The sequence below is a fragment of the Chelonoidis abingdonii genome, chromosome 1, assembly GCF_003597395.2.
Source record: "Chelonoidis abingdonii isolate Lonesome George chromosome 1, CheloAbing_2.0, whole genome shotgun sequence".
Lineage (NCBI taxonomy): Eukaryota > Metazoa > Chordata > Testudines > Testudinidae > Chelonoidis > Chelonoidis abingdonii.
This window is the reverse complement of record NC_133769.1, coordinates 11,352,047-11,379,535: the sequence shown is the minus strand read 5'-3', so window position 1 is coordinate 11,379,535 and position 27,489 is coordinate 11,352,047. Positions and strand designations below refer to the sequence as shown.

Genomic DNA, 27,489 nt, shown 5'->3' with positions numbered 1-27,489 from the left:
GGGTCTCTGCGCAGATCCTTGTGCGACAGGTTACTGCTATTGAGGAGAGCAGAGATTTGGGCCTTTTGCTCATGTGCCCAAGCTGAGTGTATCTGGCCAACAGTCCTAGTGGTACTGTGGGGTTCACAGTCTTTCATCTCTGGAGCTTGGAGTTCAAAGCTGCACGGGGTGGCCACTGAAATGGAGGAGAGTTTTGAATTTCAGGGGAGGTGTCCAGAGCACATTCCGTATTCAGTGGGGAGTTGGTGCAGAGAGCATAGCTAGCCGGGGAGCAGTGCTCTTGGCGACTCGTGCTGCTTATTAAACTGCAGAGCCTGCTGCCTTCTGCAGCACTGGGATCTCTACAGGGCAGGTAGCTTTATTGCTGGGTAGGAGTTCCTGACTGTAGTGGGATACCATGGCCAGTGGTGTGGCAGGCCAGGGTGGTGACTTCTAGGCAGTCACTGATGGCAGTAGGGGGTGGCTGGCTGTTTGGGCATCCAGTATCCGAGGGGCCCTACAGGACTGCCGCCCAGGTGACAGAGGGCTGCTGCCTCCTCTAACATCCCCCACTGTTGAGGGCAAGTTTTAAGTGCTTTCCTGTTGGCTAGTTCCCTACTCGTGTAGGGGTGCGGGGAGCAATCACTAGTGTGGCTCCTGCTAGCCTAGGGTACAGAATGGATCCCTGCCTTCCATGGGCTAGCTGCAGTTGTCCTGTGAGCATGGCAATGAGCTAGGGCTGTCGGGTCTCAGCCAGGGCTGGGCCTAGCATGATGCTGCTTCCTTTAGCAACGAGGGCCTCCGTGGCTCTAGACTCCTCCCACATACTAGTGGCCAGGAAATGGGTGTCTGTCCTGGCCCTGCCACAGGAATAACACCTGAGCCTCCAAGCTCCAGGAGTGTAGAGACTGACCCTGTCGTCTCCCCTCCTGGTTCCAGAATGGCAACATCACGGAGCTGCTGCTGAAGGAAGGCTTTGCGCGCTGCGTGGACTGGTCCATTGCTGTGTATACCCGTGGGGCTGAGAAGTTGCGAGCTGCCGAAAGGTAACTGGTGGCTGCTGATGCTGGGTGGAGATGGTTCTGGGGCACAGGGCTCCACAAGCATCAACCAAGGTCTTACCCAGAGTGCCCTTGACCGAGAGGGTTTTATGAGCTAAAGAAAATCACATCCGTGCCTCCCATTGGCTGCCTGAATGGGGGAGTGTTAGGGAGTTGGGCCCAGCTTCTTGGCTGTGGGAAGGACAATTGTCTGCCTCCTGCTCTGCCCCTAGTGACAGCTGCGTGGTGTGCTCTGCTTGCAGAGGAGTTGGGTTAGCTGAGCTCCTGCGGAGGTGGGAGACTGCTGCAGCCAGCTGGGAAAGGCTCAGAGGAAGGTGATCTCCCAGCCCACTGGCTGGCTTCTCTCCTTTCCCCCTTGGTGTCTGGTGGGGGAATCCCAGAGCTGCTCTTTGAAGAGGGAGGTAGGGGCTGGGTGTGCGTCTCCTTTTCACAGCAGTGTCCAAGCAGAGCAGATGGGATGCTGCCTGCTGCCTTCTGTGGGTGGCTGACAGCTGTGGTGCTCCCCTGCCACTGTCTCCTATCTCGGCTGAGATCTAGGGGCATCCTTCCCCCTCAGCCCATGGCCCTGGAGCACCCCTCACTGCCGTAGTTTGCCTCTTGCATGCAGCTTCAGAAGAATGCAGATCTCTGCCTTGGAAGGTGACCATGGAGAGCCAGGAGCTTGGCTGATCCCTTGGCATATAGATTCCAGCCAGCTCAGGTCTGTCATCTGCTCTGCTCAGTTGGATGTTGCTGGCTAACACAGCACTTGCCTGGCTGGGCTGGGAGCTGCAGGTGGGCAGGATACACTAGTGGTTTGGGCCATGGCTTTTGCAATGGGGACCTGATACTCAGAGGCCTCCACGTGGCTTTAGAGGCAAGTGGCCATGAGAACTCAAGAGGACTCAGCTGCTCCCTGTGTTGCCTTTAATTTTCTTGCTGTCCTGATCCACTTCCTCACTGCAGTTGGGTTACAAAAGCCTGTTCATCTGCTGGGTGCCTTTGTGCCAGGAATCAGGACTGACTTAGTGCTCAGAGCAGTTGCCTGTGTGTAGGGCATGGATGCCATGTCAGTCTTGGTTAGATGGGGGTCACCATCTGCAAGGGGCTTGGCCCCATCTCCCGCGATGGCAGGAAGTAGGACAGGATGCACACCCCAAACCTAGCTCTGGATGGTCAGGTGCATCTTTCTGTTGCTAGGTACGCCAAGGAACGCAAGCTGAGAATCTGGAGAGACTATGTGGCTCCCACAGCTAATCTGGACCAGAAGGACAAGCAGTTCATTGCAAAGGTGAGTACCTTGCAGGTGAGAAGATGTCCTGTCCTGTTCAGGCTCTCAGGACCTGAGCAGAGCATGGAAGACAGGTAGCCACAGAGCATGTGCTGCTGCTGGTTTCAAAGTGCATAAAACTTTGGGATTTTTTCCATAGCTACAGATGGCACATCCCTTCCCTGTTGTGTGCAGCATTGCACAACTGGCCAGGTGCATGAGGGGATTGTGATTTTCCTCTGTAGTGTGGCATGCTGGTCAAGGCCAGAAGCAGGAGGTGGGACTTGTTGGTTTGTACTGGGCTGGCAGATGCTACCTCCTTGTAACTTGCAGCCAGGGCTGCTAGTACAACTGCTCAAGGTGAGAAGCTATCAGAGTTAGGCTTTCTTTCAACCCTGCCCTGCCCCGCAGCAATGCCACAGTGCCCGGCATGGGCTGCTCCTCAGATGCAAAGGAGCTCAATCTGCAGCCAATGAGCTGTGCTTGTTCGACCCTTTGTATATGGGAGCACTTGTCCCATGGAACTCCCACCTGCAGTTACCTGCCCACCATCCTGCTTCCTGCATGCACCATACTCTGTCTTCCCCTCCCTGTGTTGCTTCTCCTCTGTGCTCAAACCTCCCTTGATGGGAAAGCCCCAGGACTGGCTGGAGCAGGGTGGTACTGAGGAGAGAGGAGGGGGTCGAGGTACATGAGGATCGAGTCAAGAATGGCCCGAACTGATGTGTGCAGAAAGAATGGGAAAGTTTAATTCTCCAAGCTTGAAATAGAGGGTTTTGCTCCACCCTGTGCACATTGGTGAGTAGTGCAGGGACATTTCGGCTGCTCCTACAGTGCTGTGGCCAGCAGAGGGCTGCCTGGGCTCATGGTAATGCTTTTTCTGCTAAAGTTCATTTGCTTCAGTTGCATTGTAGCATGAACCCTTCTGCAGCCACCTCCTAGCCTTCCTTTCCAGAGCTGCTTTAACACGGGGATAATGGAATTCCAGCATTACAGCAGTCTGAGATGGAGGAACCCTGAGTCTGGAAGGAAGATTGAACCCTTCTGAGTCAGGGAATAAACCAACCACTGACTGGTCAGACAGGAGCTTTCCCTTGGGGGCAGATTATCCCAGGACTGCCTCTGCTGCAGGATTTCTTGCACCTTCCTCTGAATCAGCTTGCCCTGAGCGAGATGAGCCACAGATCTGATCTGACAGAGCCGGGCCTGTATTCCTTGTTCATCCTGCATGTATTGCAGTCACCACTAACAGCCCCAGCTGAGATCAAAGCCCCATTGTGCTAGGAGCTGTACAGACATAGTGAGCGACAGCCCCTGCCTCAGGGAGTTCATGGGCTAAATAGACAACAGAGATGGTGTTGGGAGGGAGTGGGGAGAGGACTTGCCTAAGGTCACAGAACAGGTCAGTGTTGACTGAGGTTAAAACCAAGCCCTTTCACCCTCTTCCCTGGTGCCGTACTCTGCTGTGCCTGGGGAGTCTCTAGAGCTAGCAAAGCATTGCCTGGGAGGTGCTGTGTGCGCTGCAGGACTGTAACCTGTTGAATGCGGTCTGTAAATATTTCATACTGTGTAACCATATCAGCCTGCTGCTTGGAGATTGGGAAGTGGTCGGAAAGCCACTAGATGGTGCTATTGGCGTGTAGTTAGGCTCTGGGAAAATACGCTGGGTATAAATGCATGCAGCTGGGGAGTTTTAATTTGGATGGAAATGCCTGAGAAATGGGCAGTCCAATTTCTTGAAAAGTAAACGTAACCCCCTGCTCTCGGTTCCTCCCCTACTTTTTGGGAATGATCCCAGCAGTGGGTCTCGGCCCCCTCTGGGTGGAACCTCCTTGCCTCTCCCCCTTGCAGCCTGTCTCTAGGTTTCCAGCCCCTGTAAACTGTCTCGGAAATGGAATTATTCTCATTGTCAGCCTCAAATGTCAATCAGCCACAGGATGCTCTCCTGCTTGGCATTCTCCTGTGCATCTGTAGGAGAGAGCGCACTGGGCGGTGAGGAGTTTGCTCTATGCAGGAGTGGTTGGGCTGTCACCGATCAGAACACTGCTGCTCTCCAACAGTCCACACCTGGGGGAAAGGAAACAGTGCAGGAACAATCAGGCGGTGCCACTCACCAGCACATGCTCCGTATGTGGGCATTATTCTTAGCCCATGTACCTTGGACAGATCTGCAGGCAGTCTAGGGCAACAGCTTAGCATGAAGGGCTGGAGGAGATCCCAGTGGCTCTGGGAGTTAGGCTGATGCCCGTAGTCACTGACTTCTTAAGACTGAGGTCATCTCATATTTTGCTACCTCTAAAGCACAATGCAAGACTTGTCTGAGTGCACAGGTCTACCGTAATTAGCGCAATAGATGTTCTGGTGGCTGAGTCTCTTCTCCTATCCTGTTGGTATGTAGCTATCCCAAGACAGCAGCTCTGGAATTGCATCCTTGCTGAAGGATCCGTAGAGCACAAAGTCCTCCCAGGATAATGTGGAGGCTTTAAATCCTTGTCTGGCACCTAGGCATGTGTCACGGAGTGTGGGGGAGTCCGGTCCTGCACCCCTCATCCTGGGACCCACAGTGACTCTCAGCCAGCCAGTAAAACAGAAGGTTTATTGGACAACGAGAATGCAGGTTACAGCAGAGCTTGTTGGCACAGTCAGGACCCCTCATTCGAGTCCTTCTGGGAGTTCAGGGTGCTCGGATCCTAGCTTAGGATACCCTGAATTCCCCCCACTGAGCCCAAAACCGAAACTGACTTAACTCCCCTACCACTGGCCCCTTCCTTTGTCTACCTTCCCGGCAAAGGTGTTGACCCTCCCCCCTGCTCCCTGGCTCAGGTTACAGGCTGAGCACTTGTCCCTCATCTAAAGTAATCCCCGGCTCTCCCATCCCCCACGCAGACAGTCCCTACTCCATCACAGCATGGCAATGAGGCACTAAAAACCATAGCAGTGTAGGTCTGGAAGTGACCTTGAGCGATCGGTAGTCCAACTCCCTGCACAAGAAAGCCTACACCTTCCCTGACAGGTTTGTGAATCTGATCTTAAACCCCCAGTGCTGGGGATTCCACAGCCTCCCTTGGAAGCCTGTTCCAGAGCTTAGTTACTTTTAGAGTAAGAACATTTTTCCTAATGTCAAACCTAACTCTCCTTTGCTGCAGATTAAGCCCCATAACTGTTTGTCCTGCCTTCAGTGGCCAAGGAGAACAGCTGATCTTGTCCTCTTATATCAGCCCTTCACATCTGAAGACTGTTCTCAGGTCCCCACTCAGTCAACTTTTCTCAAGACTAACCATACTCAGTTTGTTTAACCTTTCCTCATAGGTTAGATTTTCTAAACCTTTGATCACTTTTGCTGCTCTTCTGTGGACTCTCTCCAATTTGCCCACCTCTTTCCCAAAGGTGTGATGCTCAGAACTGGATACAGTACTCCAGCTGAGGCCTTGCCAGTGCTGAGCAGAATGGGACAACTACCTCCCATGTTTTATATACATTGCTCCTTTTAATACTTCCCAGAATATTAGCCTCTTTCACAACTGCATGAGATTGACTCCTATTTGTGATCCACTAAAACCCCCAGCTCCTTTTCAGCAGTGCTACCACCTAGGCAGGTAGTCCCTGGTTTCTAGTCATGCATTTGATTTTTCCTTCCTAAGTGTGGTACTTTGTCTTTGAATTTCATCTTGTTGATTTCAGACCCATTCTCTAACTGGTCAAGGACCTCAGAGAAGGAGTAGAATTCAAAAAGTTCTTGCAACCCCTCCCAGCTTGGTTTCATCTGCATATTTTATAATCCTATTCTCCACTCCATTATCCAAGTCATTAATGAAAATATTTAGTAATGGAGCCAGGACTGACCCCAGCAGGACCTCACTAGATATGTCTTCCCAGCTTGACAGACACTAGACACAGCCAACTGAGAAACTGCTGGTTAGTATGTGCTTAGGCAGGGAGGGAAATAGATTCCAACCGCAGGGTGGGGCTACCTGACAGAGTGATGCTGGAGTGAGTATGCAAAACTGACAGAGCGATGTTGGAGTGAGTTCACAGAGCTGAGTATGAGACCTTTGCCAGTAAATGTCATGCTGGATTCTCAGCCTTGGAGACTGAGGTCGTCTTATTACTGTCTAATCACAAGACCCTTCCATGGTTCAACTTTTACCTGGTGGGGAGCAAAGAAGGTTGGACTGAGACTTGAAGGACAAACGGACCTTTGCCTGACCTCATGTGTTGCACTGGCCAGAGACTCTTACTCAGTGATTCCTGCTCCCAGCACAGAACGTCGGATTGAGCCTGGAGCAGATCTTGAGACTGCACAGTGGTTAACAGCCCTCACTGTTATATTTCTGCACCTTTGTATGATCCACCTAGTTCTTGGTGCTCCTGCTGTAGCTGCTGACAAGCGGAGCAGTTAGCTTCTGGTGGCTCCTGGGGTGAGGACCACCTGTTCAGAGGGAACCGGCCTGACCCCTTCCCCCAGCTCATTGCTTAAGCCTTTGAGGAGATACTGCTTCATTCAGGTTGAGCTGCGCTTGCCATCTGCCCCAGTACAGTGCCACGTGTATGCTCTCATCCTCTTGCATTCTGGCTTTCAGCTACCGAGGACCCTTTCCCACAGGGCTTGTGAGTAGTCACCTCAGCTCATGGCACAGGGCAGCAGTGGTCTTGCAACAAGGGGCATTGGAATACAGCAATGCAAATGCACCGTGTTCGGCTCCTGTTCTTGGTTATAATGGTAGGAGACTGTCGGAAGTGTCAATGGTATAGTCAAGTGTGGCAGTTACCATGCCCTCTGGGATGAGCATGGGGGTATTCAATGCATTAACTCCTGCCAGGCTGGAAAACAGGGCACTTTACTTGTGAATTTAACCTGTCCCTTCAGCCCATGCACCACCTGATCCACTGGAGCACATCCATAGGTCCTGGTGCCAGAACATGAGCCCCAGGAGGCAAAATTGAGCAGCAAAGGTTCCTCTCTGCCCATGGTGGGGACTGACTTTGGGAGCGATGTATGAACGTGGCTCCAGTTCTTTAACTGAAGGTCTCTTGCCTGGCAGGTAACTGGGCTCTTTGACCTTCTTGAGATGGTTAAAGAAATGTCCTCCTGGGGTAGGCCAGTGCCAGTGCAGGTGCCTTCTTACCAGGGGATGATGCCTGCTCCCTGCATTTGGAGGATGCCCATCACTGTCTTATCTGGGAGCCCTTTAAATGGAAATGAATGAAATGAACCAAGGCAAGTGTGTCCACCTCTGCTTTCTCAGAACCATCTTGTCGTCTAGGGCAGCTGTAGCTGGGGCTGGACTGACACCACCTCTGAACTGGCAACAGGTCTGATGTCTGCCTTGGGTTTTGTATGCTCTCTGCCAGCTCTGAATGCCACTGCTGAGGGCATGCCAGGAATGCCCTGCCCTTGGCAATGCCTATCAAGTCTGCCGTAGGGACAGCTGCCAACCCAAGATCCCAGGGGAAGAAATGGCTTTGAACATCTCTGGTCCTAGCCTATTTAGGATTTTGAAGATATAAGGGCCATGTGTTGGGTCAGGAGTGGAATAGGCAACCAACCCATGGTCCAGGCCTCTCTTCTCTCACTGTCTTTCCCCCTGTAGAATATACGTTGCTTTCATACCACTCCCAGGTGGGCTGTGGGGCCAGGGGAGTTCATCTAGCCTGTGCCTAGGTATCCACATGCAACAGCAGGACCATGCCAGTGTACAGAGACCTTGGAACAGCCATATCATCCAGGTTCTCTGGCTACATCTACACTGTCATTAAAAAAACAAACACCCAAGGCAGAGTCTCGGAGCCCAGGTCAACTGATCTGGGCTTGGGCTGTGGGTTAAAAACAGCAGCATAGATGGTGGGACTGAGGCTGGAGTCTGGGCTCTGAGACCCTTTCCATCATAGGGCCCCAGAACCTGGGCTTCAGCCTGAGCCCAAAAGTCTACACTAATTTTACAGCCCTGCAACCTGAGCCAGTTGACCCAGGCCAGCTGTGACCGTGCTGTGGGTCTTATCACAGTGTAGATGTACCCTCTGGGGATAAAGTGCCTTTCACATAGTCTTCTGGCTGGCCGGCTGTCCTCTTCTCTCGCAAGGATGCCATGGCACTTGAGTCAGTTGCTGGGGCAGGGTACCTTTGAGGTGGGTCTCCTTCTGGGTCTAGAAAGCAGCCAATGCTGCCCTGAATCCCTGGCTCTTAGTTGGAAGGCAGAGGAAAGCCCAGTTAGAAGCAGCCCGTGGCCTCTGTCAGCATGTCTCCTTTAGGGTATTGTCTGGGCCATGGCTGACTCCAGAGAGTTGACTCTAACTTTGCTGGAAGGATTGATTGGCCCGACATGGGACTTGGGAGGACTGGAGGTGGGGAGGGCACCGGAAATGGTCGTCTTCTCCCCCTCCCCCTTCCCCTCCCAATTCTGCTAAATGTTTCCTGGTGTCTGGAGGTGGAGGGTGGTGTGGTGCAGGCTGTCTGGAGCTGGGGGGAGCAGAGAAGTCAGACCCATGTAATTCTACTGGAGTGCTCCCTGGTGTCAGAGCTGGTGAGGCTCAGGGTGAACTGCCACAAGCAGGACTAGAGCTGGGTGACCTTGGCTAGGGCCTCACCCCTGGACCCTTCAGCCTTCCAAGAGGTTCTTGGGTGCTAGCACTGATTTGCCTAGGAGAGTGCCCCTTGGGAGGGGCTGGCCCCAGTCCTTGCTTAACTGGCAGCCCTGGGGGGGGGGAGGAGGACGAGGGAGAGCTCTCCTTGTCTCTTTGGGTTAGAGGGAAAGCACGTTAACTTCACAATGGTTAGCTGAACTTTCATCTGAAACGTGACTTCTTGTAGCGGTTTGCAGGCTCTGCTGCCTTTCCCACATCGTTTTTGCTGATCGCTGCTGTTTCCTACCATATGGTCCCCTGGGCACGTGACTGGCTTCCCCCTCCTTCGCTGTGCCGATTCCAAGAACTCGCCTGGTGTTCTTACAGAAGGTTTAACGTGTTCAAGGCCGACAGCTGAGCTCTGATACTGTGAGAACAGTTCAGAGGGCTGGGAGGGCCCTGGGTCTGACCTCCTCCAGAAGAACCCCAACTGAGGGCTGTGCTTAACTTGCATAGCCAGATGCTGGTGGCTGGTTGCGTGATGGCACTTGTAGTCAGGGCTAGGAGTGGCCTTGAGGCACTGGGCTGGAACTCAGGAGATAGGAGTTTCCCCCAGCTCTGCTGCTGACCTACTGTGACCACAGGCAGGTAATGGTCTCTGGACCTCTGTACCCCTCTATCATAAGCATAATTCCTAATTCTGAACCTTAGAGTCCAAAATGTGGGTGCCTGCATGAAACCTCCAAGCTTAATTACCAGCTTGGATCTGATAGTGCTGCCACCAGCCAAAAATTTCCAGTGTTTGGCTCACTCTGGTCTCCCCAAAACCTTCCCTGGGGGACCCCAAGACTCAGATGCCCTGAGTCTTACCACAAAGGGAAATAACCCCCCTCCCCTTGTCTTCACCTTTTCCTCCCCCCAGGCTTCCCCTCTGTCGGAGTATTCCTGAAGATTCATTTACCCATTAACGACGCCCTTGAATTACCAGAACCAGAGAGAGTACAATTTCCCTTCGCCCCCCTCTTCTTTTCCCTCCTCGTCTTCCCTGAGAGCAGACCGCTAATCCTGGCACAGGGAATCTATCCCTTAGCAAGCCCTCACTTAGAGGGAAAATAGACAAGATCAAACACAGGTTTTAAAAGAAAAAGCTTTATTAAAGGAAAAGACTAAGAAAAGGTCTCGTATCACGATACACAATATACAGGGCTTCATTGCTAAAAGAAAATATTAACTAAAACATCCTTATTCAAAAAGAGCAAAATACAATTTAAACATTCCAGCAAACTACACACATATAATCACAAAAACCAATATTAAAACCTTTGTCTTCTAACCTTTGTTACTTAAAACTTGGAAACAGAAGGCATTAGAAAACCTGGAGATTAGAAATATCACCTATCAATAGCCGATAGCCAGAACAGACGGACAAAAGACACACACCCAAAAATTCCCTCCCTGAACTTTGAAAAATCCGGTTTCCTGATTGGTCCTCTGGTCAGGTGTGTGGTTCCCTTTGTTAACCCTTTACAGGTAAAAGAAACATTAACCCTTAGCTATCTGTTTATGACACCTCTGTAACATGGGGATATTTCCTCTCCCTCCCCCCGTCTCTTGTCTGTTAGATTGTAAACTGCTGGCTAGGGCACTGCATTCCTTGCTCTGCCGGTGACTTGGCCAAGTCATTTTCCCTCTGTCCCCCCCATCCCTTTTGTTGTCTTGACTGAGACTGAGCTTGGCCTGTCTCAGTGTCCCGGTGGAGCCCTGCTCTTATCTGGGGTCTGTAGGCGTGGCTATAACACATAATGGTCTCCCCAGACCACATCTCTGTTCAAGGTGCTGCGCTAATGGTAGACATCCACAGGCAGCATCTGGCCGGTTGCACTTTGGCTGCTCCTGGCTTAGCCTGAAGCTTGGGCCCCTAAACTCGGCAATGGGAGCCCATCTTCCCATGTCCTTGACTGGTAACACCAGACTTGTGTCTTCTGCTAACATGCCACTTCAGCAGAAATGTGCCAATCAGTATTTCGGAAGCAAACCCTGGGAAGCTCCTGAGTGGCACCATTTTTGCAGTGTCAATTTTTGGTCTCTTTCCTCGCTGAGAATTGTAAGTGACAAGGAAAATCAGGACGAATGTCTTGAGTGCTTTAAAGTGCAGGAGCTTAAACGGGTGTTGGTCACATGCATCACATCTTGTGAGCCTCCTATGGAAGGTGCTTTATAAACACTTATCAATCCTCCTGATGCCAGGAGAGGTAGATAAGTACTTGCTGTCTCAGATGGGGCAACTGAGCTGGGGACACCAGGTGGCTTCCCTGTGCTATATCTGGCAGACCACACCATACACGCCTCTGCCTGGCATGGGGCTCTTTCACACTTGAATGTGTATCGCAATGTCTGCATAGCACACTAATGAAACCTGACATGACCAATGCTGCAAAAGCTGATTGCTTTATTGCTTACGCCATCTCCATGCTTGGCAGCCAGTTAAGCCACTTGTTCCACTGACAGTAACCATGTAAGGGTTTGGGGGAGGGGAGGGGAAACCCTTGCTTAGTTGACATTGTAGTATCATGTTACAGGCAGTTCTTCAGACCATGGCAAATTGGCTTTGGATAATTTCAGATCCTGCTGGCATCATGTTCAGATGATGGTATGAAAGTGAGAGCACTGATTTTTTTTTTTTGATTTGAAAAGCGTCAGGAGTTCTGGCCCTAAATAATAGGTTTTAATTGGTCAGATAAACAGTGGAGTGTGTGGGAAGGAAAAGTAGTGGAAATCTCTAAAGGATTAAAGAGGCTGTTTCTTCTGAGTGCCCCTGCGTATACAGTCAGCTCGCAGCTTGAATGCATTGGGGGTCCGTCCTATACAGAGCTGACTGTTACCAGCACTTAGTTTTTGGTGTGGAATGTATTTGCTACCAAGGTTATGCACTGTTGGGAAATGCAAAGTTGAGGTGGTTACCTCTGCCCCTTGTACACATGACCTGCCATAGCTTTAATCACGTGAGCAGGCTGCTTTTCACTTCGAAGTATGAAGGTAATTTGGCTGTGCTGGGATGTTCAGGGCAGCTGCCTTCTAGTTGCCATTCAGGGGATGACAGCTAGCTTCCAGACTCGCTCATCAGCAGATTTAGAGGGGCTAAATCTGCCAGCCCTATCTTCTCTATTGCTGTTATACTGAATATACAGTGCTGAGATTTTGGGGTGCTCTGAGGATTGAGCTGGATTTTTCACAAGGTGCTGAGCATCCACACAACAGGTTAGACACTCGAGTTCACTAGTTACTTGAAGAACCATGGCCTGTACACTTACATCCACTTATCCTTTACGTCTCATTGTTTGTGATGGTGTATTCAGTATAGTGCACCCAAGGGGCTGTTAGGGTTGTGCATTCTGCGTTTTTGCGTTTCCTGCCTTTAAGTGCTGGCATGTGCAACAGCAGCCTTCTGTTAATGGAGTTTTTATGTGGAAGTTCCTGGGGTTTCAAAAGGGAAATGGTGGAAGATAATAGGCTAGAGACCAGCAGCTCACTTGAGGTGCTCAGGGCTCTGACGGAGCTCTGCCTCTTTCCAGTAGTGTTCCTGTAGGTGCCCCACATCAGCTGCTTGCTCCCTGGCTATGGCAGTAGTCGTGTGCCAAGCAGCTGATGTGGAGCACCCACAGGGACTTGCATCTCAAAGAAATCTCGCTGCTGCACAAGGGATGTTACTTAGCCTTCCTTGCACATCTGTGAAAGCCAATCTTAATCTGTTCTAACATTGATCTGTAGTAGATGCAAATAAACCTAATGCGACCATTAATCTCCCAAAGTGCATGTTCAATAGCACAGTAAATACAGGTGCATTAAGTAGCCTTGCCTCACTCACTGTGACACCATAAGGTATGAAAGTTACTACTCGGTAGAGGGGCAGGACTCCCCACTGATCATGCACCCATGGAGCCCTGCTTCAGTCTGTATGTGAGTTTGCTGTAGATTTTGCTAACAGTTCATCTAGGGATGCACATGTTTCCTTTGCAGAACAAGGAGAACTGTTTTTAAAACAACAAAACTGCCCATCTGCAAAGGAGGTGCTCCAGACCTTGGCCAAATCTGACCCAACTTTTTGTGGAACGTGCCAAGTCGCACATTCCTATGGGCTGTTTCCCTGCCACAGCTCAGCTCTGAGTTTGATGTGTCAGCTGGTTGAAAGGGCAGCTCTTTTTCTGTCTTCTGCTCCTGTTTGCTCTCAAAATGGCTGTCCTTATGTGCACATGCTCCCTCACCACCCAAAATTCACTGTCAGGACTCAGGCTGGAAAAATTCAGCGTGCCAGGTGACACTTCCAGAAAGGGGTGAGCAACAGCTGCGAAGGTGTGAGTGGAACTGTGCAGGCAATGGGCTTGCTCTTCTTCAGGTCTGGGAAAGGTGTACTCAGCATCACACTAAATGCAAGACTGAGCACAGGGTTTAGCAAAAGTAGTTAGCACTTATTGTAAGGAGCCATTCTAGGTAGAGTGACCCGTTAACACCTCTGCAGTCATAGGACAAAGAGGGGGCAGTGGGTTACAGATTGTTGTAATAAGTCATAAATCCAATGTGTCTGTTTAGTTCTTGAACTTTAGTGTCTAACAAAGTAATGAATTCAGGCGCCCAGTCTTGTCTTTTGAATATGTTGTAGAGGTTTCCTTTGAGGATCAGGGCTGAGAGGTTCAGACAGAGTGGTTGGAGTATCTTTCCCAGACCCCAGGAAGAACTCTGTGTGGCTCGAAAATTTCTCCCCAACAGAAGTTGGTCCAGTAAGTTATTACCTCACCCACCTTCTCTCCAATATCCTGCGACCAACACAGCTACTACACTCACACCTAGGCCTTGGCTACACTTGAGTTACAGCGCAACAAAGGAGCCCTGGGCGTCCTAGCTCGCTCCCCAGCCACACTGGCAAGGCATGTAGAGTGCTCTGATTCTGCGGCTATAGCGCTGCTGGTACTCCACCTTGGCGAGTGGAATAACGTTTGCTGCTCCTTGGCTACAAAGCCCAGGCGTCATTGTGAATGAGGTGTTGCGTTACTGCGCTCTGATCGGCCTCTGGAAACGTCCCATAATCCCCTTAAGTCAAGTGACCACTCTTGTCATTGTTTTGAACTGTAGGAACATGGAAATGCCCTTTCAGAGCTCCGTTTGACAGGCGGCATGCAAGCCCTTACTGTAGAATGCTGTTGAGAGAGAGGCCGGGGGGAGCTGGAGGTCCGCTGTCTGAACTTACAAGACAGCATGCTGACATGCTCTCAGCCCCCCAAAAACCCATTCTCTCTCCCCTCACATACACACAACACCCTCCCTGTCACACTCCACCCCTCCCCTCCCATTTTAAAATCATGTTGCAGTCACTTGCATGCTGGGATAACTGCCCATAAGCACCACTCCCAATACTGCTGCAAGTGCTGCAAATGTGGCCATGCCAGTGCGCTTGAAGCTGTCAGTGTGGACGGATTGCAGCGGTTTCTCTACTGCACTCTACGAAGGCTGGTTTAACTCAAAGTGCTCTACATCTGCAAGTACAGTCGTGCCCTTAGTCTTCTGGTTTTGCGAGTAGTTATTGAGAGTCCACCTGGTGATTTCAGTGTTTTCAAACCCTGTGGTGATGAGGTTCTTGAAAGGAGTCACTTGTCTCCACCCACCAGTTATTCGATTCCTTTGTGGGACATTAATACTGTCTTAGCAGCTCTCCTGGGGCCTCCATTTGAGCCTCTGGCAACGCTGCTTCTTTGTGTCAGAAAACTGCCTTCCCTGTGGCAATAATGTTTGCAAGGAGGGTGGCTTTGTTGCAGGCTCTGATGACAGAGCCCCCTTACATCCAGTTTTCCAGTGACAGAGTAACTCTGTGGCCACACCTTACATTTTTATCTTAAGTAGCTTCCCAATTTCACTGGAACCAAGCTATGTATTTACCCTTTGTTCTTCTCTAAGGGCTGGTCTACACTAGAGGGGGGGGATCAATCTAAGACATGCAACTTCAGCTACGCTATTCACGTAGCTGAAGTCGAAGTATCTTAGATCGAGTTACCTACCATCCTCATGGCGCGGGATCGATGTCCGCGGCTCCCCATGTCGACTCCGCTACCACCGTTCGCATTGGTGGAGTTCCGGAGTCGACAGGAGCGTGTTCGGGGATCAATATATCGTGTCTAGATGAGACGCGATGTATCAATCCCCAAGAAATCGATTTGCTACCTGCCGATATGGCCGGTAGTGAAGACATACCCTAAGTCACGTTCTACCCCAGAGGAACAGCATCTTCACATGCTGGATGTCAGGTGAAGTTTAGCTTTTTATCTGGATAGGACCAAACGTTTTTCTCATATGCAGACCCAAGGAAGGGCCAAGCAGTCTCATCACAGGCTGTCTCCAGGTGGATAACTTCCTGTATTGTGACGCTACATGAAGTAGCCAAAAGAATAGGAGCTCATGCCACGAGAGCCCAGGCAGTGTTAATGGCAAATCACCGCCAGTGACGTTTCCCACTGTCTGTGATTTGGGGGGCGTGTCATAAATAGATAGCTAAGGGTTAATGTTTCTTTTACCTGTAAAGGGTTAACAAAGGGAACCAAACCACGCTGACCAGAGGACCAATCAGGAAACCGGATTTTCAAAGCTCAGGGAGGGAATTTTTGGGTGTCTCTCTTTGTCTGTGTCTCTGCTCTGTGCTCTCTCAGCTCTGAAAGTGATCTTTCTATCTCCAGGTTCTAATCTTCAGTTTCCAATTGTAAGTACAAAGTAGAAAACAATAGCTTATATTGTTTTTTTGTTTTTGTTTTACATTGCGTAGTTTGCTGGAATGTTTTAAATTGTATATCTTTTTGGATAAGGCTGTTTATTCATTTTTCTTTTAAGCAATTGATCATGTATATTGTCAACCTTGATACAGAGACCATTTATGTCTTCTTCTTTCTTTTATATAAAGCTTTTCTTAAAACTTGTTGATTTCTTTTCTAGTTGAGGTCAGGGGGATAGGAATCTCTGTGCCAGGTACGGTCTCTCTCAGGGAAAGACTGTGAGGGGAAATCTCTGTGTCAGAGTTGCAGAGCTTACCTTTGCAGGGACTCTGACTGAGAGTGAAGAACTGGATCTCTGTTTTGCTTCAAAGAATTGAAATAGGTGATCGTCCAGGGCCATCCAGGGAGGGAAGCCGGGGAGAAATAAAGGAGACAAGCGGGAGGGGGTTATTTCCCTTTGTTGTAGACTCAGGGCATCTGACTCTTGGGGTCCCCCAGGGAAGGTTTTGGGGAGACCAGAGTGCGCCAGACAGTGGAATCTGGCTGGTGGCAGCGCTATCAGATCTAAGCTGGTAATTAAGCTTGGAGGTTTCATGCTAGCATCTTATTTTCTGAACTCTAAGGTTCCGATCTGAGTAGGAAAGTTGTGACACATTCCTACACTGGGCATTTGGAGAGCTGCTGCTTGGTCCTCTGTGTATGCTTTTACAGACTGCTGTGCCAACCTTGTGGAGTCCAGAGCAGCTGCAAATGTTGAGAACACAGTCCTTGTTTAAATAGACTCAAGCCCCACCTCCTGGGGGTACTGTTCGGGTAAAATACACAGCTGTATCTACTCAAAGCAAAACTTTACCTACCTGTAACTTGTGTTCTTCGGCATGGATTCTGCGACCCAGCCTCTGTCCCCTCTGCTTCAGAGTCTGTGCTTCTGGTGATTGGTGCTGAGGGAACAGCTCACCAGGGAAGGGGCTAGGACCGTGCGGCAGGAGTGCTGCCCCTATGGGCTACTAGGCAAAGTTCTTTGGCTGGGTGCACACACCCAAGCAGAATACATGGCGCTCTCATCTCGAAGAACATCACCTACAGGCTGGTAACCATTGTGTCCTACCAATCTCATTCCTGCCATCCTTTGCAAGAGAGTAGCTGGCACTCAGAATGGATGGTGTCTCCTGCAGTCCGTGATGGAGATGGAGCTTGTGCTTATGGCTGAATGGTGGACTCCCAGATTTCTTCTGCCTGCCCCATGACTCCTTCCCGGGGACTGCTACCCATGCAGTCACCCCAGCTCCGACTGGCTGTGGAGCGGGAGACAAAGCATAGGCCTCTGACTGATTCCCCTGCCTAGCATGGCTGACCGTGCTATTGCCATGGGTTCATTCATCCAGTCTTGGGGGAGGGCACCTGTGTCAGCGCATGGCGTTGTCTAGCTGTTTGCAGTGGGAGTTCCCCAGTACCCCTTATTAGCCACTGCAAGAACCATTGACGGATTCTAGCTCAATTGCCATGGAAATCTGCCTGACACAGGGCATGCGCTGGCGTATTTTACAAGGGGGGTGTGGGGCAGTTGAGCAGAGGCACGGAGGGGATGGACTTGCCCCAAGGCATACTGCAAGTCAATGAAAGAGCTGACAGTAAACCCAGATCTCTTGAGTCCTAGCTGTGCTGTTGCTCTCTGAGCAGGAAGGTCCCCCAGGGAACGTCTGCACTGGAATAAGACCTGCGGCATAGCTGTGGCTAGCCCAGGTCAGCTGGGATTGCCATGTGAGGTAAAAATTGCTGTGTAGATATTTAGGCCTGGACTGGAATTGGGCTCTGGGACCTTCCTCCTCATGGGATCCCAGGGCTCAGGCTCCAGATGCAGCCCAGATATCTACATGTAATTTTACAGCTTTGTGAGCCTGAGCCAGCTGACCCGGGCCAGCCTCCAGGGATTAATTGCAGTGTAGAGCAGGAGTGGGCAAACTTTTTGGCCCAAGGGCCACATCTGAGTATGCAAATTGTATGGTGGGCCATGAATGCTCATGAAATTGGGGCTGGGGTGCAGGAGGGGGTGAGGGCTCTGGGGGTAGAGCCAGAAATGAGGAATTCAGGGTGCAGGAGGGGGCTTTGGGCTGGTGCAGGGGATTGGGGTGGGGGGGTGAAGGCTCCAGTTGGAGGTGCGAGCTCTGGGGATGAGGGGTTTGGGGTACAGGGGGTGCTCCAGGCTGGGACCACGTGGTTTGGAGTGTGGGCGGGTGCTCCGGGGTGAGGCAGGATATTGGGGCATGACAGGGTGAGGGCTCTGGCTGGGGGTGCAGGCTCTGGGGTGGGGCTAGGAATGAGGGTTTGAGGTGCAGGAGGGTGCTCTGGGCCGGGACTGAAGGGTTCAGATGGCAGGAGGGGGATCAGGGCTGGGGCAGGAGATTGGCGCAGTGGAGGGACTCTGGGCGGCACTTACCTCAAGCAGCTCCTGGAAATAGTGACATGTTCCCTCTCCGGCTCCTATGCAGAGCCGTGGCCAGGCAGCTCTGCATGAGGGGAAACATGCTACTGCTTCTGGGAGCCACGCAAAGCTGCAGCATGCATGCACAGAGCGGACCCCGACCCGCTGCCCAGCTGGAGCGTGGGAGCAGGAATACCCTCAGACTCTGCTCCTCAGCTGGAGCTTGAGGGTCACATTAAATCAGCCGGCGGGCTGGGCCGTAGTTTGCCCACTCCTGCTGTAGAGGTACCCCAGTGGCCACGCTGTCTTGATGGAGTTCTTGATCAGTTTGTTACACAGTGCACTGTGCTTCAGACTGACAGGCTCAGCTCTGAGGAGCCAACAGGCCAAGGTGGGAGGTGCTCAGGTTCGCTGGTGGTGATGGACGTAACCAGGATGGAGTGCCTGGGGGAGGGAAGGAGGCATGGTGGGTGAGTGGGAGAAGACCTAGCATAATAAGGTCACAGGCTGCTCTGGTTAGCACAGTGCCTGGAGGGAAGGGCTGGGATCTCCTGCAGGGGGTGGAGGCCTGGCAGAGCGGGTCTAGGGGGATTCAAATATTGGGGGAAGCTCAGCTCTGCAGGCCTGGCAGGTGAGGACAGTGAGTGTGTTGGCTGAAGGTGGCTATTCTGCAGTGTTGTGACACGGTTGGGAGCTGCGGGGGGTCAGAGGAGGAGCAAGCAGCTGCTGCAGCTGACATCTAGCGAGAGGAGTTGGTGGGGGGAAAGAGATGGGTAGGGAAGAAAGCTATCAGGATGAAGCCATGGCGAGGGGGAGGCAGAGAGGCTCCTAAAGCACTGGGGGTGGGGGTGCAGGCAGTGAGCTGCTATAGAATTTCTGTAGATTCAGTGCGTCAGCATTTCCGCTACTGCAATTCCCTGGCAGTGTCTCTAACTACTCCACTAAGCTTTCATGGATTCTGAGAGCTAGGGTCAAGTTCCTCTTGCTTCAGGAAGCTGGAGTGTGTCGTTCACCCCTTCCTTGCCCTTCTAGCCCTCTGCTTCCCACCCTCCATCACCTTGCCAGGCTCTCAGAACTCTCCATGGGTTCGTTCCACTCTGCTGCTCTGCATTCACATCCCCCTTGCTCTGCTTCTCCCATCCTGGCCTCTGTGCCCCATCTCCTGCAGCTCTGCACACTTGGGGAATCGTCCCTTGTTCGTGCTGCCCTGTGTAGCTGGTGCTTTCCTCCCTCTATTCCTCCAGTCCCTCTGAGCCACCAAATAGTTTCCTCTACATGTTCCGCTTCTAAACACTCCTTTGTTCTCTAGTTTGTTGCTCCCTGCAAAGACCTTCATGCTGCTGTGTGAAAGCTGCACGTTGTACACCTCTACCTTGATAGAACGTGTCCCAATATAGCATGGTAAAGCAGTGCTCTGGGGGAGCGGAGCTGCGCGCTCTTGCAGATCAAAGTAAGTTTGATATTACGCAATTTCACCTATAACGTGGTAAGATTTTTGGCTCCCGAGGACAGTGTTATATTGGGGTAGAGGTGTATATTGGAGAATACTAGTTCCCTGCAGTTGTCCTGGGAAGCTCCTGCATGTCCCTCCTTGCTGGATGATTTAAAAGCTGTCATTTGTTCTCCTGTATAGTAACTTATGGCAAAAACTGAATGCTAACGCTGGAGAAGTTTGGTCTGACTGCTCCAACCTGCCGGTAATGCAGGAGTCGGTCAGCATGCATATCAAATGATACATACTTGTAATTATGAAGGGCTGCATATACCTAAGCAACTACATGATCATATTGGCATAACCCTCATCACATCCCTTCCTTACTGTGTCTACTCCAGCCAGCATGTCCTGTGTCAGTTCAGGTCAAGTACAACTCATCTGGCTGTTCTCAAAGCCTCCTCGCATACTTTTGGGCTCTGTAGAAATAAGTAATACGTGTGGCAACGACGTAATGCAGCTTAGGATTTTCCCTGCTGGATCAGACCCATAACGCACTCAGCTTGGGGTCCTACCTCCAATGCTGGCCTCTCCTGATGCTTCAGAGGAAGGTGAAAACACATGTACGTGCCTGGTCTGTTGTGCAATGTTGTACATAGGGTGGGAACCCTTCCTGACCCCTACTGCAATGTTTATGCCCAGAAGCATGAGACTTGATTACTCTCATGTTAGCATGTGGCCTGCTTTGGAGAGGGTTCTGTCAGCAAAACCAAAAAACCAGGTCCCAGAAGGGGTTGAGGCCATTGGTAATAAAGCTCCCTGGAGGGCTGTTATCTTGGCTGAAGGAAGCCCAGACCATCCTTAGTGTCTGTCTTAATTTTGATTCATATAATCCTGTTATCCCTTTGACTAAGCACGTTTTGAGAGATTGATGTGCTTGCCGGGGCAAAAGAGCTGCGAGTTACAAAAGTCTGTTCCTTTTTGTTTCTTTCCCTTCCCCACGTGTATGTGGTGGAAATGGCAAGGCTTTGGAGAGCTCCAAATTCTGGGTGAGAAGGGTCTGTCAGGCTTGCAAATGTTTGCTCACACACCTGCCCAAGGCACCTGGATTTCTATAATTGGTAAATAAAATGTTCATTTTTATCAAGCTGTGGAGGTGGATGGGTAGGTTTTTTTATTTAATGCTGGAACTTGGTAAATATTTGTGCCAGTTCTGCAGATCCCATCTAGACATGCCTTAGCCTTGGTGAAAATCACCTGAATTTTGCTACAGTTCAGATCAGGTCAGAACTGTAATGTTGCATATGATAAAAATAGCATAAAATACTAAAATAAAAAGCCCTGCAGAATGAGCGTCCCACTCTGGGCTGCTAGAATCCTGCCCCACTTTGCCACCAGTCTTCCTAGAGTTCAGTTTGTTTGCTTTGGTCATCCCTGGAAGCCCCAGCCCAGATGAGAGCCCCAATGTGTTACCCCTGTACAGGCATGTAAGAGACAGTCCTGCCTCACTCTGGCTGGTTCCATGCCCCCACCTCTCCACAAGTAAGCTCATCTCAATTATTGATATCTTCATGTGAGTGCTCTGCCTGTATTGATACCCTGGTACCTAAGGGCTTCATTCCAGATGCCAGACCCCGTGGCACTATACATGCAGAGAGAAGAATGGCACAGGGTCCTGTAGTATCTTGGCTGCTGGCTTGAATTTGCTCTGTCTTGTTGCTTGCTGAGAGACTTGAATGATGCCAGTGTCTGATGCTCTTCCAGTAGATTGGAGCAAAGCATTCTTCCTCCCGATTGCCTTGCTGTGGGTGAGAAGTCTGGTGTCCGGCATTAATAGAAGGGGCCAGTCCCTGAGGTGGTAGAGTTTATGCAGGGTCATGGCCAACCCTGGCATTGTCATGCTTTTAAAGTGCCAGGGCTGTCTGCGTATGCTAGACACAGGCTGACTGAGTTCCAGTCCTGTAGAACCAGTAGCGCAGCCAAATCCTCAGGGCTCTCAGGTAGGAACATTCAACAGCAGGGCCACCTACTACCTCCTTTTTAACTCATCATGTTACCTATGATAACCAGAGTTTACTGGGGCTTCTCAAAGCCTTTGGGGGACTGTATTATGCCCTGTGTCACCCTCACCAGGCTTAATGGCTGGACTGTGTTGCTGAGCATCTACAGGCTGAGTGTCTGGGCTGAGGAAGGCCAATGCTGGTTTTGGCAGTGCTGGTGAGGTGGGTGCCTGGTGGGTTCACGTGCTTGCTGGGACCTGCAGGCTGCTGGCCTTGCACCTGGTGTTGGATGCACCTGAGATGGATGTTGGACTCTGTGCACAACCAATATTCATCTCTGTATCTTCCTCCTCATCTCTAGGTGATGCAAGTGCTAAATGCAGATGCCATTGTGGTTAAGCTGAACTCTGGAGACTACAAAACCATTCATCTGTCCAGCATCCGACCACCTAGACTGGAAGGAGAAGGCACCCAGGTAAGGTTCCTTTGGTCCTGTGCCCTGTTTGCAGGCAAGGTGACTTATTTCAAGTTTAAAATAGGACTGAGGCTTGGGGAGGGGATGAATCCCTGAACAGCAGGACGGCTTCTGAGTTCCCCTATGACACAGGGCAAAGCCTCTGGCAGCTCCTGGCACCTCCATTTTGAGAAGGTGTTGCTGTTCTGCTAGTGTCTGTATGTATGGGAAGATGCTGTACAGAAGTCATGACTCTTACCTAAAGTAGGTAGTCTCCTGAGCTCCTGATGCAGAACCTACACAGGAGGCGGTTCCAGCATGCCATACCCACTTGCTCTGGCGTAAGGTTTTCCATCACATTCAGCGTAAGGCTCTGTTTGCTCAGCTTCGTCCTTTTTCTCATGGAGAAGGATCACTGCCTAGAGGGTAAAGCGAGAGGGCTTTCTGCATGACCTTGGGGGAGTCAATTGCCCCTTGCTGCCTGTATCCCTAGTCCCCGTGCCCATACAGGATATCTGTCTACCTCACAGGGAGTCAGTGTGGGTTGTGAAGTGCTTTGAGACTCTGGGATGGTAGGTGCTACAGAATTGCCAAGTGTTACTTGCATGGTGTTAAAGGACTAGCCCAGGATATGGTCACTGTTGACAGGAAGCAACCTAGAGCTCTCCCCGTGTTGAGAGAAACATACCCCTGGTGTTGAGATAAGCAGGTGTGTGCACTGTTCCAGTGGACCCTGCTGTTCCAAAGTTCCTAGCTCCTTGTATGTATTGTCTATAGGGGTTCTATGCAAGCGATGGGTGCACCCAGAGAATCCTAATCAGTTCAGCGACTAGTCTTTATTCCACTGCTGTTTTCTAATATTTGTTAATTAAAAGATGAGAAATCCAAGAAACATTAGAGGGAATGAGTGAGAACTTGTTAAATCCTCCTGGTTTTGTCTCCTTCCTTCCTCTTGCTCAGCAGGGCTATGGCAACAGAGTTCCTTCAACTGGGAGGGAGGCGGGGATGGGATTATTGCTTAACTGGGGGGAAATGATCATGTCTCAAGAACAGCCGGTTGAAGATGAACCGGAGCAAAACAGAGGTGATGCTGCGGGGTAGAGGAAAGTATTTGGAGAAGTTGGCGGCCATAGTGTAGTCTCCTTTGATTGAAGGGTCACACCCCACTTGGTCAATTCAGTCTAGTCTAGGAGTTCTTTTGGACTCCTTGCTGATGCTGAGCTCTCACATCGCAGCAGCTGCAAGTGATGCTTGCTATCCTCTCTGGTTGGCCGGGAGTCCCCATGCCATCCTTGTGGACAAAGACCTGGCTCAGTTGTTCGTGCCTGTCACCTCTCAGTTGGACTACAGCAAGGCACGAAACCTTCCACACGTAGGAAACTCCAACTAGTAGTGACTCAGCAACGTATGCTACCACAAACGTACCATACCAGTCTTATGCTCGCTACGCTGGCTTTCCACTGAACTTCAAATCAAGTGCAAGGTCTTGGTCGTTACCTTCCAAATGCTCCATGGTCTGAGCCCAGGATACTGAAAGAGGTTGACCTGTGGTTCTCTAGCCCAGTGGAATGCTCTGTAATATGAGTAAAGCTCATCTGTGTGGGAGACAGAACCTTCCATGGGGTGGTCTGAGACTGGGGGGAAATTCCCCAGGAGCTAAAGACCATCACAAACTACACTACCTTCCAAATCAAGGGCAAAGCCCATTTCTTTGATAGAAACACAGCAACAGGTGCACTTGTTTCAAAAACCAAAATAAACTACCAAAGCAGACACTCCACTGCATATGCTTCTGCCCTTGGGGAGAGGATTAGAGAACAAACCCTGCGTGACAGATATGTAGCTTAGTGCACCACTGGAAGGCGCTCAATACTAGTGATGAGAGCAGTATAAAACAGATATCAACGAGAATAGGACAAGTGTCCTCACTGAGACAATCCCATTTCAGTGCAATTCTAGTTATGCCTTCCTGTGCAGCCTCTTCTCTGCTTTAGTATGTTCTTTGTGATTGTCTCTCCAGTAAAAGGGTTACAGCACCCACAGCCATACTTAGATTTGATTTTAGGACTGCAGAAGGCTGCATGTGAAGTGCCGCAGAGATGGAGCTCTGTGTAAGCATTACGCTTAAGAGCAGTGCTGTAGCTAGGGCTGGCAAAGTGCTCAGTGCCTGAAAAGGTGGTCTTGAAGCGCCCCATAATACCCCTTGGGCTGGAGTCTCTTATTGTTCCCAGCCCAATGGTTTTGAGAATTCCACGAGGGCTCCAGGTTAGTGACAGATCTTTTTGAGACCTCGGGCGGATTTCAGACTCTTGTTCTCTGGCTCATTTGACTTAAAACATCAGACTCCTGTGGACTGGTTAATCAGAGCAAGGTGTCGATCTCTGCTTTAAAAATTCTGATGCTGAGGTCTTTGGGAAATGTTACTGTGCACTCCCAGTCCAGTTCCACTCATTTGAACCGATCTCCATTTGAGGCCTCTTGTAAGTAAGCATGAACTGTATCTAGAACACTGTGCCCTGAATCGTAGCACTTAATGTGAAGGCATTGAAATTCACACAAACAGCTGTGCGCTCCTCAGAGCTTGCTGCTTAACCCATGCTGGTTTCAAGGCATTGGAGTAGGTTCTGATCCTATCTCTGGCGCGGACGTTATCTGAGTCTGTTCCCTGTCTGTAAAATGTAAGGGCTCTGGTGATGCGGGGCCTTAGATTCTGCCCTGTTTCCCCCTTGTTTCATCTTATCTGTACGTTCCTGGGAGCAGGGATCATGTCTTTTTATATTCTAGTAGCTCCCAAGGGCCTCACAGTAAACTCTAAATGCCAAATGCATTTAGTGCTTGTAGCTGAATATGGTCACCTGTTCACATGGCTGTTGTGATTCTCTAGCGACGAGCCCGCATAGTAGGAGTTTATTCCATAATATAATCCTGCATTAAGGTTAAGACTTCACATGTTTGAAAGTTAAGAATTTGTTTTCCTGTAGCAGCTTCTGCTCTGCCTGCAGTCCCTGATCAGTGTGATGTGAACAGTCACTGTGTTGTGTGGTGCAATTAGGGGAGCCATACCTGGCCTCAGTTCTTTTATTTATAATATAAAAGGCAATAACATCCAAAATCCTACGTGTTTAGCGGGTGGAGTCGGGGTTGCTGTGGGAACCAGCACATGGAAATTCCTGACTTCTGCAATGTTGCATTAATTTGTATGCATGTAATCATGAATAACTTCCAAGATTAGATGGTCCCTTCTGCTGTTTCCTTTGCGCCCTGGTGAATCGAGCACCCCATTTACATTGCAGGAGGGTTAGAGAGCATGGAGTGCCAGGAGCTGGCTGGTAGAGGGAGCTCACTTTTCATAGATCACACAGCCAGACAGGACTGTTTTGGCCAGTGTCTGACCTGCTGTGTAACACGGACCATAGAACTTCTTCACGATAATTCCAAGAGCAGATCTTTCAGAAGCTTCCAACCTTGATTTAAAAATTGTCAGTGATGAAGAATTCACCATGACCCTTGACATTGGCCTTGCTTGTTGACCTGTCCCAGGGTAGCAGTGGTGACAGGTGGCATCATGACAGCTCCAGTGCCATGCAGACCTGTCCTGTGAGGGAGCTCCCCAGCTGAGCTTGGGTCATCACGCTGCCCCTGCCTTGCTGAGCAGAATGTGTAGTGTCCTTGTTAAGTAGCCTGCTTTCCCCTCAGCATCCCGGAAGACCAGCAGAACGGTTACATCCTGGCAGTGCTGCCAGGTCTAGGCTTCGCCTTTGTATGTATTTGAAAATTATATTTCCTCACTTAAAGTACCATGTCCTCCCAGAGCACAGGGGTTAATGTCTTTCCACTCTTCTGGGACACTGTCCTCACCTCCATCTCCTCTACTTGGTCTGCAGATGACTGAAGTTTACTGCTGAGGTGACCTTCTAAGCATATCCCTGGCAGCCCTGAAATCAAGGTCCATGATCAAAAGCAGGATTCTCTCCCCACTGTCAGGGCTCAGATTGTGTTGTGTCCTAACGCTCAGGCAGCGTTATGCTGCTACTTCCCTTCAAAATGCTTGGGCATGTTTTTTGTTTAGCCTTAGAGGCTGGAGTTGGTAATTGGCTGTGTTTGGGAAATGCAGTGTCCTACAAAATGGCACACGTGTGCTGACCTCTGGAGCACTGGCCCTGATACAGGGGTTTGAGGCCAGCAGTACGTGCTGCTTTCAGATAGGAGACTCCATTTGAAACAAGCACAAGGGCTGACAGGATCCCAAGGTTGCATGTGTGTGCTGTGTCTATGGTTAAAAACAGGCCACAAGAATTGAAAACGGCCTCCTTCTCTCACCCAGTGTGCTGGTCCTTTCCTGGCATCTGACAGCAATGCGGTAGTGATCAGTCCCTACCATATGGCTTCCTACATTGTACCACTGCAGAGTAGACAATGGAATTCTGAGAAGTCCACATGAGCAAACACCTGTTTTGATGCTTGTACCCTAATGATCACAGCATCCAGGTGTGTAAAACAACAAACTTCCTGGGTCTGAATCGCCATCTAGCCAGGACACTGCTGAGTCCCCCATGTGTCCATCTGATTTGCTTTCCCATATTTGACATTCTTTACCTGCAACCAAGTAGCCCTTGAACTTCAATCTGTTCCCATCTGCTTGTGCCTACTGCTTCCTACCTCTGCCTTCGGCCTGGACTGCTGAGAGCAGGTAGCCTGTGTTTGGGGCTCCTCCCTTCCTATTAGGTCCCTCTGTAAAACTTCCTGCAAGGCCCGCAGGGGCTAACCCATGTCATAAAGGGCTGTTATCTGCCTCATCCTCTGGGTCACCAGGCCTATGTCTTTGTTTAGATGGCACGCTGCTCAGGCAGAGGTTCCCAAACTCTTTGCCAGCATGACCCCATTTGAATGAAGTATTGCTTGCTGTCAGCCTAGACAGCATGGACAGTTTGAAGAGCAAACTGATGTCCTCACATGCACTCTGCATGTGAAGTCACGCTGCATGGAGGGCTCCATTTCCTCCACAATATGACCTTGTATGGTGAGGGTGAGGTCACGCTGGGTGGTGAATGCCATTTGCTGGAGCAGAATGGCGCCCGCCATGCATCCTGGCACCTCACACACCATACGTGTAAGGTCAAGGTGTGCAGAGCAAAGGGACGTGCTCCACACGTGAGGGATCGCAACCCACCACATGGGAACTGCTATACTAAGGGCTGGGGCTCAGTCTGTGGTGTGCCGTAGTGAGCAGCGTTTCAGTCTGCTCAGTAAATAGAAGTTTTTCAGGAAACTCCTAGTTCTTGTTGTAAGCTGCAGGTCACACTGTTTGCCAGAAGCTGGGAATGGGCAACAGGGAATGGATCACTTGATTCCCTGTTCTGTTCATTCTCTCTGGGGCACCTGGCATTGGCCACTGTGGGAAGACAGGACACTGGGCTAGATGGACCTCTGGTCTGACCCAGTCTGGCCGCTCTTATGTTGTCATCTAGCTCCAGTTGGAAGGCCTAGGACCACTCATGGCTCAACTGGATCATTTGTTAATAGAATGTAGGCTCTTTGGAGCAGAACCCATTGTTCTGTGGGCATAGTGCTCCCAGGAC

The 27,489-nt window shown here is 50.5% G+C and overlaps 1 protein-coding gene across 1 annotated transcript in view; it reads left to right on the top strand.

The window, feature by feature from the left end:
• The window catches only part of SND1 (staphylococcal nuclease and tudor domain containing 1), a 446,649-nt gene that overhangs the window by 65,524 nt on the left and 353,636 nt on the right, over positions 1–27,489 (top strand). Inside the window, exons 8-10 of the mRNA XM_075061914.1 lie at positions 919–1,025; positions 2,220–2,310; positions 21,818–21,931. Coding sequence (XP_074918015.1) covers positions 919–1,025; positions 2,220–2,310; positions 21,818–21,931 — 312 coding nt within the window. The remainder of the gene's footprint in view (positions 1–918; positions 1,026–2,219; positions 2,311–21,817; positions 21,932–27,489) is intronic.